At 39.4% G+C, this 13,064-nt stretch overlaps 1 protein-coding gene across 5 annotated transcripts in view; it reads right to left on the bottom strand.

Annotated features, from left to right (window-relative positions):
• St7 (suppression of tumorigenicity 7) overlaps positions 1-13,064 on the bottom strand; it is a 239,930-nt gene that overhangs the window by 77,158 nt on the left and 149,708 nt on the right. For 3 of the 5 annotated variants that reach the window (XR_003836915.1, XM_029478333.1, XM_021164297.2), the window contains exons 7-9: positions 11,611-11,679; positions 9,631-9,785; positions 7,310-7,407 (exon numbers count right to left, since the gene is read on the bottom strand). Coding sequence is in view for 4 of the 5 variants with exons in the window: in XM_029478333.1 (XP_029334193.1) it covers positions 7,310-7,407; positions 9,631-9,785; positions 11,611-11,679 (322 nt within the window). In the remaining variant the exon portion in view is untranslated. The remainder of the gene's footprint in view (positions 1-7,309; positions 7,408-9,630; positions 9,786-11,610; positions 11,680-13,064) is intronic. The other 2 variants (XM_021164295.2, XM_029478334.1) reach the window with 1 other exon arrangement.

Raw genomic sequence — 13,064 nt, 5'->3', positions numbered from 1 at the left:
TCTCTCTCTCTCTCTCTCTCTCTCTCTCTCTCTCTCTCTCTCTGACTTCAGAGCTCACAGATTGACTAGACACACTGGCCCAGCAAGCCTCTCAAATCCTCCAGTCCTTGACTTTTCAGCACTAAGACTATAGGTGTGCACCGCCTGCCTTTTACAGAGGGGACAGAGATGAGAATAAGGTCATCCCACCTGGGTGACAGGCACTTTACCAAGTGAGCCATCTCTCTAACCTTATGTTTTCTAAAGCATGTTTTAGAAAGTATAATTCTATTTTTATTATCATATCTGCTATGGTTGCAGACAGGAACCTAGCATAACTGTCTCCTGAGGGGCTTCATCCAGAAGTGGATGGAGGCAAATGCAGAGACCCACAGGCAAACATCAGGCAGATCCTGAGAAGTTTTGTAAAAGAGTCAGGGATAAACATGAGCAAGCTGCAGGGGTCAAGGGCACTATAAGAAGGTTGACAGGGTCAACTAACCTGGGACAATGGGGACTAACAGAGCCTGGGCCACCCATCAGTGAGCAGGCAGAAACTGGGTCTATACCCCCACACACATATTTGTAGCAAATGTGCAACTTGGTCTTCGTGTGGGTCTTCTAACAAATGGAATGGGGCTGTCTTAGTTTCCATTCTCTGCCATTGGCTCCCCTTCCCCCTACCTGGACTCCCTGGTTGGACCTCAGTGGGAAAGGATGTATCTAGTCCTGCTGGGACCAGATATCCCAGGGTGGGGTGGTACCCAGAGGGACTCCCCTTGGGGGAAGTGGGGGAAGAGATTTGTAAGAGTGGGACTAGGAGAAGAGGATGGAGGGGGCCATGATCAGGATGCAAAATGAATAAATAAATTAATTAATTAATTTACAAAAGAAAATCGAATTTTTATTATAATAATTTAGTATTACAGAAAAATTTTTAGGTATAGTACAATTTTCTAGTTCCACATTATTTTCTTTTGCTTGTACAATGGTACTAAGGGTATCCTTAAAGAACCCCCTTCTCAGGGGTTCTTTATAGCCAAACCATTATATAATAATATACACTTTTCTTTTTTAGTCACATATTGTAGTACTGCCAGAGTCCACATGTTGAGACTAGAAAGTAAATGGAGAATCAGATGGGAGACCTTGGCTGTCTTCTACTCAGCTAGACACTAAAGAGATCTGAACAAGAATTAAAGCAGTGACACCCTTTTTAGTACTTCTTTTGCATGAATAAGACAGTTCTTTTTCATAAGAATATTTGTCCATGTGTAATATATTTACAATTCTATTATGAAATGAATAAATCTTTAAAAAGTATCAGTTTTAATTTTAAAAGTTCTTCATCATAGAAATTGGTAAATATGAAAAAATAAGCTTATACATATAAAATTTTGTGGTTTGAAATAATTTTAAAGGGTCCCTGGGCCTATAGAGTTTTAGAGCTATTAACTTATAGTAACACCAATTTATAATTGAAAATTTGAATCATATTATATACAACTTTTCTTCACATAATGACATAGCTTTAAAATGATGATAAGGATGGAGATTAAAAATTCTTATTCATCATACTGTCCTCTGACAAATACTTTGGATCAATCTACTCATTTAATACTTATACTCTGAGCGTTTTTGATGTAGGCAGTCTGCAGACTGTACTCTTTGGAGCACTTACCAGATATGACCTTGAAAAAACACTTTTCCTAGAACACAGTGAACAGCACAAAATTGTTGGTCAGTAGTTAGATGGTACTTAAGACTCTGAGACTAAATGTTGTCACCCAGGATTGGCTAATTGGGAAGATGAAATCTTTTGATGTTAAGAACAGTGAGTGGAAGAATAGCATAAGATAGACATAAAATACCTCTTCTACTCACATGTTGAAGGCCTAGCTGTCAACACAACATTCATTGGTGGGGGGTACTGGGGAAGTGAATGGATCATGAGGGCTTTGGTATAGTCAATGGATTCATACATGCATAATTCAATGTATAACTGAATGGATTACTGGGAGATGGTGGAAACTGTGGAAGTTAAGGCAGACTGGATCATTCACTGTATGCTTTTGAAGGCTCTATCTTGTCCCTGGCCTTCACCCATCCTCCTCTTCTTCCTGACTGCCAAAAGCTTGGCTACATCCTTCTACCATAATGAATTGCCTTAAGCACGACCCAGAAACCATGCAGCCATGCGAATCTGAACTGACACCTTTAAAACTGTGAGTTGGCATAAATTTTACTCCCTTTTCCTATCTCATGTATTTGTCGCTGTGACTAGACACTAACACAGAATGGTTTTCTAAAATTGAGTACATGTTTCAGAAAGGCTATGACATCTGTGTCAACGGGGAGGTCAGGAAATGAAAAGAAAAGTAATACTGTAGAAACAGTAAAATACAACAATTGAAGGAAATGGCTCAGAGACTTAAGGAAAACTACAGAGAGCAGGGCAAACACATGGCATTTTAGAGGGGCTCCAGACTCTGGGAAAGACGACAAACACTGATGTGAAGGCAGCACAAGAAGCAAAGACAGCCACTACTCTTCACTGGTCTTTTACCTGGACCTCACCCAAAGGTCCAGCTTAGGTTATTCTTCCTACCCTTGATACCCCACGAAATTCCATCTGGGCAAAGCAGCACTGCAGCCAAAGCTGGTAAACTCTAGGGGTACTCTAGAGACCTGTGCTCAAAAAGAGTTCAGGCTACAAATGAAACCCACATAAAGTCTTTGCAGAAACAGATCTCCTCAGTTGCAGGAGCTCTAGTCTGGTACTCCTTAATGAGAAATGATCTTCACTATTAATATCACCACTGCAACCTAATGTATTTGGGAATGTCTGTAGACAACTGAAGACTGATGGGACATAGGTCGCTACAATACACAGGCCAGTCTGCCTCATCCTACAGGACAGATTCTCATAACAGATGAATATATGACTCAGAATGTTCACAGAGCTGAGCTCTGCAAAACCTACTCTGAACAGATGATCACAGGAGCTTTTAGGTTCTGTCGGAGAGACAGACTAGTCCATCTTTATGGTTTATTCATATATATAACTTGACAAGTATGACTAAGGAGTAAGAAGACATCTGCCTTGTGAATTCCATCTCAAATACATTCAGATAGGACCAAGGTAAGACAAATACATAGCTGTTAAAAGGAGAAAGAAAAAGACAAAGCAGTGTTGTATAGCAAACATCAATGATAAGAACCAAGACAATGGCTTTCCCTTGCATTTAAGACAGAAGAATGTGCAACTCCATTCATTCTGAATAATCATCACATTGCAGCAAAGCTCCAAGGCCCACATGGTCCCTTGGTTCTACTGACTTCCAAAGAACTCCTTTTGCACTAAGGTGCTCCTAAATGATTATTTGCAAAAGAGTTCTATGTAAAAGGAGCTAATGTTCTAATAAAACAAAATGAAACAAAGCAAAACAAAACAAAACAAAAACCTTGAAACTGAAGTAGTTAACATGTTGTTCTAAGGATGGAGACGTTATTAATCTTGACAAGGGAGGGTCAAGTGTACATTTACTTCATCAGTATTTCATGACAAAATCCACTGTTTTATTTGAACAATTATATAATCTTGAGTCATGGAAACAAAAGGAATTCTCTTTAGCTACCTTCCCAGAAATCCTGTTCATGTTCTTTCAATGAGAGCACAGCAAGGTAACAGTTTGTGCTCCTTAAGGCTTCTCCAGAAAAACTTCTTTAAATGGTCCTGCTTCCAATGTGGATGGCAATCTAACTCTGCCATTCCACTTTAAAATCTGCTCAAGGAAAATTTAAACTCATGCATATGGAGAATAGATAGTTGTGTCTCATTGAATTAGTAGATCCTCCTGCCTTTATCAGAAGGCTTCCTGGAACCCAGTGTGCTATTCTCTCAGAGGAAATGTTCTGGAGAGACAGTTTATACACATGCTGTTAAAGCAGTTACCTCTTGGAGAAGTATGACTCACTCAGCCAAGTGGAGTGAAGCAGGTCAGTCTGGGACAACCCTATGCCACAAGGCCCAGCAGCATTAACAAAAGGAGAGGCATCAACCTCTGTGTTCTATATGGGGTGCTAGGGCACTTAGGAAGTTTCTGAAACATCACTTTCAATATTCCCCTGTAAAGCATATCTATCCCAAGACTGGCACTGCTCCTCATACGAATATGGTCAGAGATTCTATTGATGGATACTCCATAACCTCTGAGGTGATGTGTCTTGGTATTTTAAGAAATGAAAGATTGTTTTGGTGTGTAATATAAAAGTCATACCTATGTATATGCAATAAATATTCATATAATATAGAGATATATAGAGATATGTAGATAGAACCCAAAATAGATTATTTGATTGACTTATTCACTTGAGAAAACAAAATTGATTTGATGTAATGACGGATCAATTTCTCTAATCTATTTAGCAAACAGTGAAGGCATGAAATATCATGCTCTACCTAGCAAATATGCATAATTCTATGACAATTTCTAAAAATGAATGCTTAAGTTTTAATTTAAAAATAAAATTGGAATTATCTCAAGATGTCCTTCAACACAACTGGCAAGAAAATCGTATGCATAACTTAAGTAATGGAAAATATGAAGAACACTATAAGCATGCAAATTCCATGCCAAGTGTGCTTGCCTTGTTTAACTGAATTTCCTCACCAAGCAGAGGTTTTCTAATGGTAGGAAGCATTCCCTACTAATGGAAGTTTAAGTGAGGAACCCACAGAAAAAATTGAGCTGCCTTGAGTCCAGGGCATGGCAAAGGCAGAGCCATGCCTCTTGACTGCTTGCTAGTGTCTCTCCCAATAAATCCTAGACTTCCTCTCTAAACTTATATTTGGGCTTGATCAGTAAGTAGAATTGTAGATAGTAAGTAATATTTAGCCAAAAGACAACCATACTAAATGCATGATGGATATATTGATTTTAAGCATAAGAAAATAAGCAGAAAGAGACCAAGGGAAAATAATTGAATTAAAATAGCTAGAATTTGCTTTTGCTATGGAAATGACTAAGTGCATTTTAAGATGTTCCTCTGTGTATTATACCTGCTCCAGGTTAATTAAGGGTAAGGATAAGAGATAAGCAGAAGGAAGGGGAGGAGGAGAAGGAAGAAGAAGAGGAAGAGGAAGAATAGGAGGAGGAGATGATGGCCGTGACAATAAGAACAAAGTTAAAGGATTAATATGACTGGATGATGTTAAGATGGAGAAAGAAACACTCTATCTCCCCATCCTTTGTTAAGGTCCCAGCTCTGTTCAGCCACAGAAACTGTTAGAGTTTCTTTGTTGTATCAGGTGATGAGACTTCTACAAGCTGAAAAGTTTTAAGAACAATTTATGTCTCCTCAGAAACCTCTTTTCTTAAAGTGAGCTCTTATGTGATATAATGAATATGCTTTACATTTTCTCTTCAATTAAAAGAATTTCATCCTGGGTGAGCGCATATCGCTTTCATAATCTTTCCTTTCCCTCTCCTATCCTCTGGCTTGTCCTCCAGAGGCAAGCTGAGAAAGATCTCTCAGTCTGCCCAGACCTGTGTGCAGCTCAGGAACTTCAAGCTGAGCAGGAGGCCACCGCTGTAAGCTCCTGGGTCACTTTGCTTTTACAAAGGCTGTTAGTGATATAAGTTTCTAATTTAGGAATATAGTAGAAAAATGAAGTGCTGACAAAGGATTTTTTGAGATAGTTTTTAAAAGGAAAATTGTGGATGCAATTCACATTGATATCAGCTTTTTATGAAAACGATTCTTACTAATGACAACAACCAAAACTGAAGACAAAAGTCCCTTAAGTTGTTTTCCTTCCGAACCACTGTTCTGTCTTGTAGGGATGCAGTCATGGCCTCCTTGGGTCTCTCTTGCTTACAACTCTTCCTTCTTCATTCTCCCTTGAACTTTATTACATGATTTTAGCACTTGGACTGAAACCCAGGTCAACGTCCATGCTCAGCATGTGACCTGCTAATAAGCCAAATCACAATCCCTTTGATCAGTAGTTCTTGTGATAACTACAACTAATAAAGTAGCCTGGTTCTCAGGAGTCATGGGAAAGTGGTTGAAATCACTACAATGGGAGTCACTTATTATAATATTAATTTGAATATAACTGGATGGCCCATAATTCATTTCCTAACAGCTATGTACTGAATAAATAAAGCATCTACCCCTTCCCAAGGCTCAGGGCTCACTGCAGAAGAGGCATGAAGATGGACTGTGGGAAGCTGAGGAGTGAAGGATGACAGTGAAGCAGTGTTCTCCAGACATGACAGGAAGTAGAAAGAATGAACTCACAGAGCTGTGGCAGCATTCATGAGACCAGTACAAGATTCAGTCAACCCAAACCCCAACATGGAAAGTATAGACACTAACACCCACTCCTAGCTAAGGAGCTATTGGCAAGTGATGGCTACTGGGAGAAGGCTACCCATCTTCCAGGAGTTGGCCCTATACCAGACACCACACACCATATACCATACACTATACACCACACACCACACACATACACCATACACATACACCATATGCCATACTCATGTACTATACAACATACATATATACCATACACCATAAACATACACCATATACATATATCATACACATATACCATACACATACAGTATACACATATACCATACACCTTAAACATTAAATTTTTATATTACATACACCATACAAATACATATATACCATACAAATACACCATACACATATACCATACACATACACCATAGACCATACACCATAGACAGTAGACCATACATCATACACCATACACCATATACCATACACCATACACTTACTGGTAGCACTGAGTGGACTCAATGTATAGAAAAACAAAGAACACATGAAATTGGGAGGAAATATTGAGACAGGAAAATTCTCAAACAATTAAAAATAATTAAAGTAATGGAAATGAAAATACTTTGACATAAAGTTTAAAAATAAAAAAGTAAATTATCTAAAATGGCCAATCTCATTGTTGGTTTCCTGCCGACAGTCCCAAAGGCTGATTCATAAGGATACCTACTGAGATTTAAAAAAATATGTCAGTCACACTATATTAAAAACTTTGTGTATTATCTCATTTAAATCTTACAGGAAGCTTACGAGGTTATTGTAAAAACTGCTGTTACTTTATGGATAAGAAAAATAGAGCACAGAATTAAGTAAATTGCTCCAGATTGTTCACTCTGTCAGTGGGTCAGTTGGAAGCTGGCTTAGGCACTTATGGGACCATGGTGTTATCATGGCTCAGCCTTCGAGGCCCATTTGCTCAGGTCCACTGCTACCAACCCAGGCTAGGATATAAACTCACATCTCTCATCATCTTCACTGCTTCTCTGGTCCTTCCAAGTCTCCGGGCACACATCGCCAGCCTTCTTTTGATATAGACTAAGACATTGGTGTCTCGCCCTGAGAAAGGAGAGATAAAACATCAAAAGTTAAAAAACAAATCAATAAAAACCAAGAGCATTAAGTTAAGCGAGAAAAATGCAGAGGCTCATTTGTGTTACCCTTAACACAAGAGACCGTCACCCTGATCCTTTGGCCTTCCCTATTGCCAATAGCACAGAGAACCTACTTTGTTAACTGTAGAATGTGTGCAGAGTAAAGCAAATGCACTGAGATGTGCAAAGGCCAGGATGGTGACTGATTACCCAGTCTGTGCTTTTGAGTTATGTGTGGACTATTTGACAATAAATAAAATCTCTGTCATTCAGGGCCGAGAAAATGAACACACCAACATTGCATGCAGTTTACAAGCAAGAATTCCACATTCCGTCAGTGTGCATGCTTTTGGTAAAGATGCTGAGGGGTGAATCTCGGGTTGCATCCTGATGAACTCTTTTTTTTTTTTTTTTCCATTCTTGACATTAACTCTGGAGAAGCCTCATCTTGAACTTCTGGTTCATATTACTCTTTCTCTAACACTAGTGACATCATAATCATCTCCAGGTCCCAAAAGCAGTTGGTTTTAGATGGCAATATAACACATTCCAGATACGACAACAGTACACGCAGCAGAACGAAAAACTCCCCTAGTGTGAGAGAAAGCACTGACAAGCTAAACAGCTACAACAATAGTCACAAAAATGGCCCCTACAAAGTATATTAGCAACTTCTTATCTTAATCTTTTATTTAATTATGTATTTTGGATATGTTTCCAGACCAGTGAGAACATGCATATGCTTAATCCTCAATAAAATTACTGTGTTTGAGAAAAATATGACACACCTGTTATGGATTAAGTACATGTATGATACTCGGCTATTAAAAGATGTTGAGAGCAAAGTCTGAGTATTTCAAGTTTTAAACAATGAGAACAAGATGTGTGCTGAAAAACTGCCAAGTACCTACAAATTATTTTAAAGATGTGATTATATTTTTGGATAGATTTAGGCAACAGGTTGAAAGGATTTAATTTAGAGAAGAAAAGAAAGAAAATGTCTTAAGTTATATTATAGGTTGTGTAGTTTATGCATTAATTTTCATTTAGTTCACAAAATGGCCATTTACTACACATCTTCAAATACACTGCTATATTTTTATAATGGACTAAGTGTTACATATACTCACTTCAGAATAAAACTGCAAGCCTGCGTATAGACAGCTTGTGTGGACATATTCCCCACACGTGTCAGCTATAATGTAATGATATTGCTGGCACCTGAGACCAAGAGTCTGATTCAGTCTGATTCTAGACCAAATCCAAGTTTAATATTAAAATTTAATTATATAATGTCAAGTATGAAGGACATATAGCCCTACTTTTCAAACTAAAGGAGAGAGATGAAGTGAGAGAAATTCTACCTAAAAGAAACAACCCACATTTTTGTCAGACCACGAAAACACTTTTCTCCCACAAGAATCACTGGATTTCTGTTTAAATAACCAACAAAGATGAGCCAAGGGGCTGAGGGAACTCTAGTGATTATTTTGTCTTACTTCTATACTGTTCCCACAAAGTATTACTGGTTCTCAGTTTAGGGTACTGAAGTAAAGGGTCTTAGCCTTTTAAAAGTTATTTTACAAAAAAAAAGTATTATTTTAAGAAAACACCAATGATGAAGAACTCATGGTTCTTTCTCTCTCAATGATAATACTAATGTTTCTTCAATAATAACTAAATGCCAATAGACTATAACCAATAAAAGATTTATTCTAAATTGTCCTTTTTCAATCATGCTACACAAGACTTAGAGGATAACATTTTTATGATGCTCAAAACCAGTTTATGTTCAGTTATTAAACTGGACTTAAAGCTATGAGATGGAGAAATAGCTGAGATGAAACCACGAAAGAGAAGAAGCAGAAACCAATTCTGGGGGGAAGTTTTAAAAGTTATTGTGGTAGAAGATGCATGGAAGGGTTTGGAGGAAGGAAAGGGAAGGGAGAAATGATGAAATTATTGAACTCAAAAAGTTGTTTGTTTATGGCATCACTGTTTGTTTACAGCAATGAAATTCTGTGGGCATGAATAAGCATGTGAATATAAGGTTAACCAAGTTGGCAGTGTGCTAAGTGCCTTACCTAACAGAATCCAAGAGAGTCCAGTTCTGAGCCAGACTGAACCTGTGTTCTAATTAACTCTCCCATTCCTATCCCTCAGCACATCACCCTGGAGGAAACCTTACTGTGTTGAGCTTCATACTGGGACCCATGATGTTGTAGCTGCTGAGAGCGCCGGTAACAACCATCTCCAGCCTTCAGGGCCTGCTTAAAGAGTTTTTCTGCTTCAGCAATAGTTGTCGCTTCTTCTTCCGCCAAGAGAATATAAGCAGTTGCACACCTGTCCATTCAGATGTTACAAATTACAAATCCAAGGACATTGCAGTAGACTGTGGGAGTTCATGCAGAAGGGCAAGGAGTTATGTCAAACATGCAGCATGGCCAACTGATTCATGCACCTGTTTGCAGCTGTTGACACAGTAGTGGTACAAAAGAAACACCTATAGTTTAGCTTGAGCGGTAGAATGTGCAATGCTAGGAACCTGGGGCTCACATATGACGGGGCCCCTCCTTAATCTCTCACTGGGGCAAGGTATGACTCTGCTTCCCTGATGGAGAGCATGGGATCTACTCCGTGTCTTTGTGAAGGTTCGGAAGACGCTTTCTGTGGAGTGCTTAGTGTAGCAGTCAGCACTGAGGGTGTGCTCAGTGAACGTCAGCTAATAATGAAGGGCTTAATAACTACTAGGGCATGGGTCTGTCCAACACTTCAAGAATTACACGTTTCCTTTTTGTTTACTGGATACAAACTGTTTTCACTGCAAGAATTTTTTCAGAACATAAAATTCACTAAATCAAGTTTCTGACTGAAAAACAGAGTGCAGCACGGTTTTAAACTCCCAGTGAAGTGCTGATCTTCTGTATCAGAAAACACAAGAAAAACCTGGAAACGTAGTTTCTGGAAAGCTCAACCTCTGATGCAGTCACACAACCTAAGGAGAGTCCAACCTCACGCCTCTACCAAAGAACTGTCATTTGCTGCTGAGCATACAGTAAACATTGTGCCTGGCACTAACCATATCAAGTCACGTAACCCTTTCAACAACTCTCCGAGGCAGGAAGCCAAAAAGGATATGCAGTTAACTAACTAACACAGGAGGCTTTTAAAGATGCAAACCTTCCAAATCATACAAAGAACAACCTGTTGTCAGAAGGGAGGGCAGTCTCAGGGGGTGATGAGGCCAGAACAGAGCACATGGGGTTATCTGCACTCATCCCCTTCATCTTCTCCACTGCTCCTCTGCTGCCAGTGCCCTATCTCTCCATCAGACCACAAGAGAGGAAATAAACAGAAATTAAAACTAAATGCTACCGTTTGAAAACTGCCAAGCCAGCTAGGAGAAAATATGGGCTTCTCAGATAATGTTAAGTTTGGGAGTCATCTGATCCCTAGGGATGGGAAGAGTCTTACCAATTCTCCATCCCGTCCTTCTAATTTCAAGTATGAACCATTGGTGAGGCTTTAACTAAATATGATAAGGTATGGAGAAAATACCTAGAATAAAAGCTAGAAAATCAATTGCTATGGAGGGCAGGGTAGAATATATTACTTAAAAGAATAACTATGATGCTAACACTGTCTCATGATTTTCTGAGGGGAACTACTGGGGTAGGCATCAGAGAAATTACTTAAGGTTTCAGACGCCTGCACAAAAATATAGCTTTAAGGTGATGAACTGGATACTTAGGTAATAGTAACAGGAGACATAGCCTTAAAGGAATTCACTATAGGATTTCAGCTGGTTGGTGGGGACTCAAGAATAGTTAGGACTAGGCTGTTTGCTCTATGTGTTCTTATTTCACATAGCATTCTTAGGAGAGGGAAAATAGCCGTACTAGCCAAGAAACATGTCTATGTGGGAACTCGTGAGTTTGGGGTAGGAACATGCTAGAGCTTGTGCATGAAAGAGAGAGCAATAGAACTGCTAATGGTCAGGAGACAGAACAGGATCTCAGCTTGGTGGAAGATGGATATGATGCATCTTTGTCACAACACAATACACACACAGAAGCAAGAAGTGTGGTGATGGAGTGTCAACCATCCAGATATTGGCTACAAGTCTCATTTGGTTAGAAGTAGGGTGCCCAACAGGTTCTTGACTTACTTTGGTAACAATTTTATCTCCCAGATGGTAGAGGAAGCAATTAGGGGAACTTCAACTCTGGACCTAATTCTGACCAAGAAGAAAAAAATAGTCGGTGAAATGAAAACTGATAGGAACATTCAGGGAGAGTTACTATGTCATTCCAGAGTTCAGGGCGGTTGAAGAGGAGGAGGCAGACTTTAAAAATTCATAGGAAAGAGGCATGACTCAGTGGCATGAGATGCAGTATGGAAAACGGCTCAAGACAACAGAACAGCTTCCACAGGTCCAACTGCCATCGTGATGACAAATACGGTCTCAGGGAGGCTACAGGGGTGACACTGCAGTAATCAGCCTGGCTTCGCGGAGATCTGGCCCAGGTCATACTCTTAAAGAACATGCAAACAAAATGGAAGATGAGAAGAGGGCTGGGATGGACTGCGAGGAGTGGGATGGTTCATAAGAATGACAACAGGAGAGCTCAAGTTACAAATTGGCAAGGGTTGGCTAACATAAATCAATAAAAGGAAAAAACATACAAAACCCACTCAGGACAACTATCTATCGTCTGTCTAAAGTTATGTTTAAAGTCCGATGGTTCCCCCTTTCCAATTTCTCCAAAATCACCACAAAAAAAAGGCAAAAAAAAAAAAAAAGGCAATACAACAACATTAAAGCAAAGATTTATGGCTAATAGTGGTGGATAATAAAGAGGAAAGGGAACTACTATTGCTTCTTCCTCCTGGCTTCTTTATCAAGGAGAATGAATGACTGTCAGACTAAAAAGGAGAGAGGAAATTAAACTCTAAAATGGGTAAAAAGATGCAAGACAGCACACCAGTAATGCATTCTAAATGAGCTACTCTTCTGGAAGGGGCAGACCCTAGTAAGCCAATGGACCTTGCAGGCAGGACATAGAACTGCACTCTCTGGAGAGCTGTGGAATCACAAAGAATAGAGACTACAAGACGAGAGGACACATGTGGCATACACTGTCAAAACAGGAAAGAAAGCTGACCTCCTAAATGACGGAACAGTGATTCAGAAAGAAACCCCAATGGATTACTAAAGGAATGATCTCTAAGCACATTAAAAAAATAAAATAAAATAAACGAAGCAGAAACCACTAGAAGCCAGCTTAAATGGCTGAGAATAAATAACACAGGGTTGCTAGCTTCATTTTCCCGAATAGACTTACTATAAATTAAAGCTCTCTATCTACCTGGCATTCTTAAGATCAAAATGGAGAAATATGGATTGAATCACAGAGTAACTGGGCGCCTGGTAACTGGTTGAATAAAACCAAAGAAATGTGATTCATGAAGACATGAGCCTGCAGGGTAGTCCCTACATGCCAGGCCCCAGAGCTTTGCTTTGGGCCCTGATCCTTTTCGCAGAAACATGAATCACAAACACACACACATACACAGACACACACACAGACACACAGACACACACACACACAGACACACAGA

Source organism: Mus caroli, chromosome 6, assembly GCF_900094665.2.
Source record: "Mus caroli chromosome 6, CAROLI_EIJ_v1.1, whole genome shotgun sequence".
Classification (NCBI taxonomy): domain Eukaryota; kingdom Metazoa; phylum Chordata; class Mammalia; order Rodentia; family Muridae; genus Mus; species Mus caroli.
This window is presented reverse-complemented; position numbering and strand designations above follow the sequence as displayed.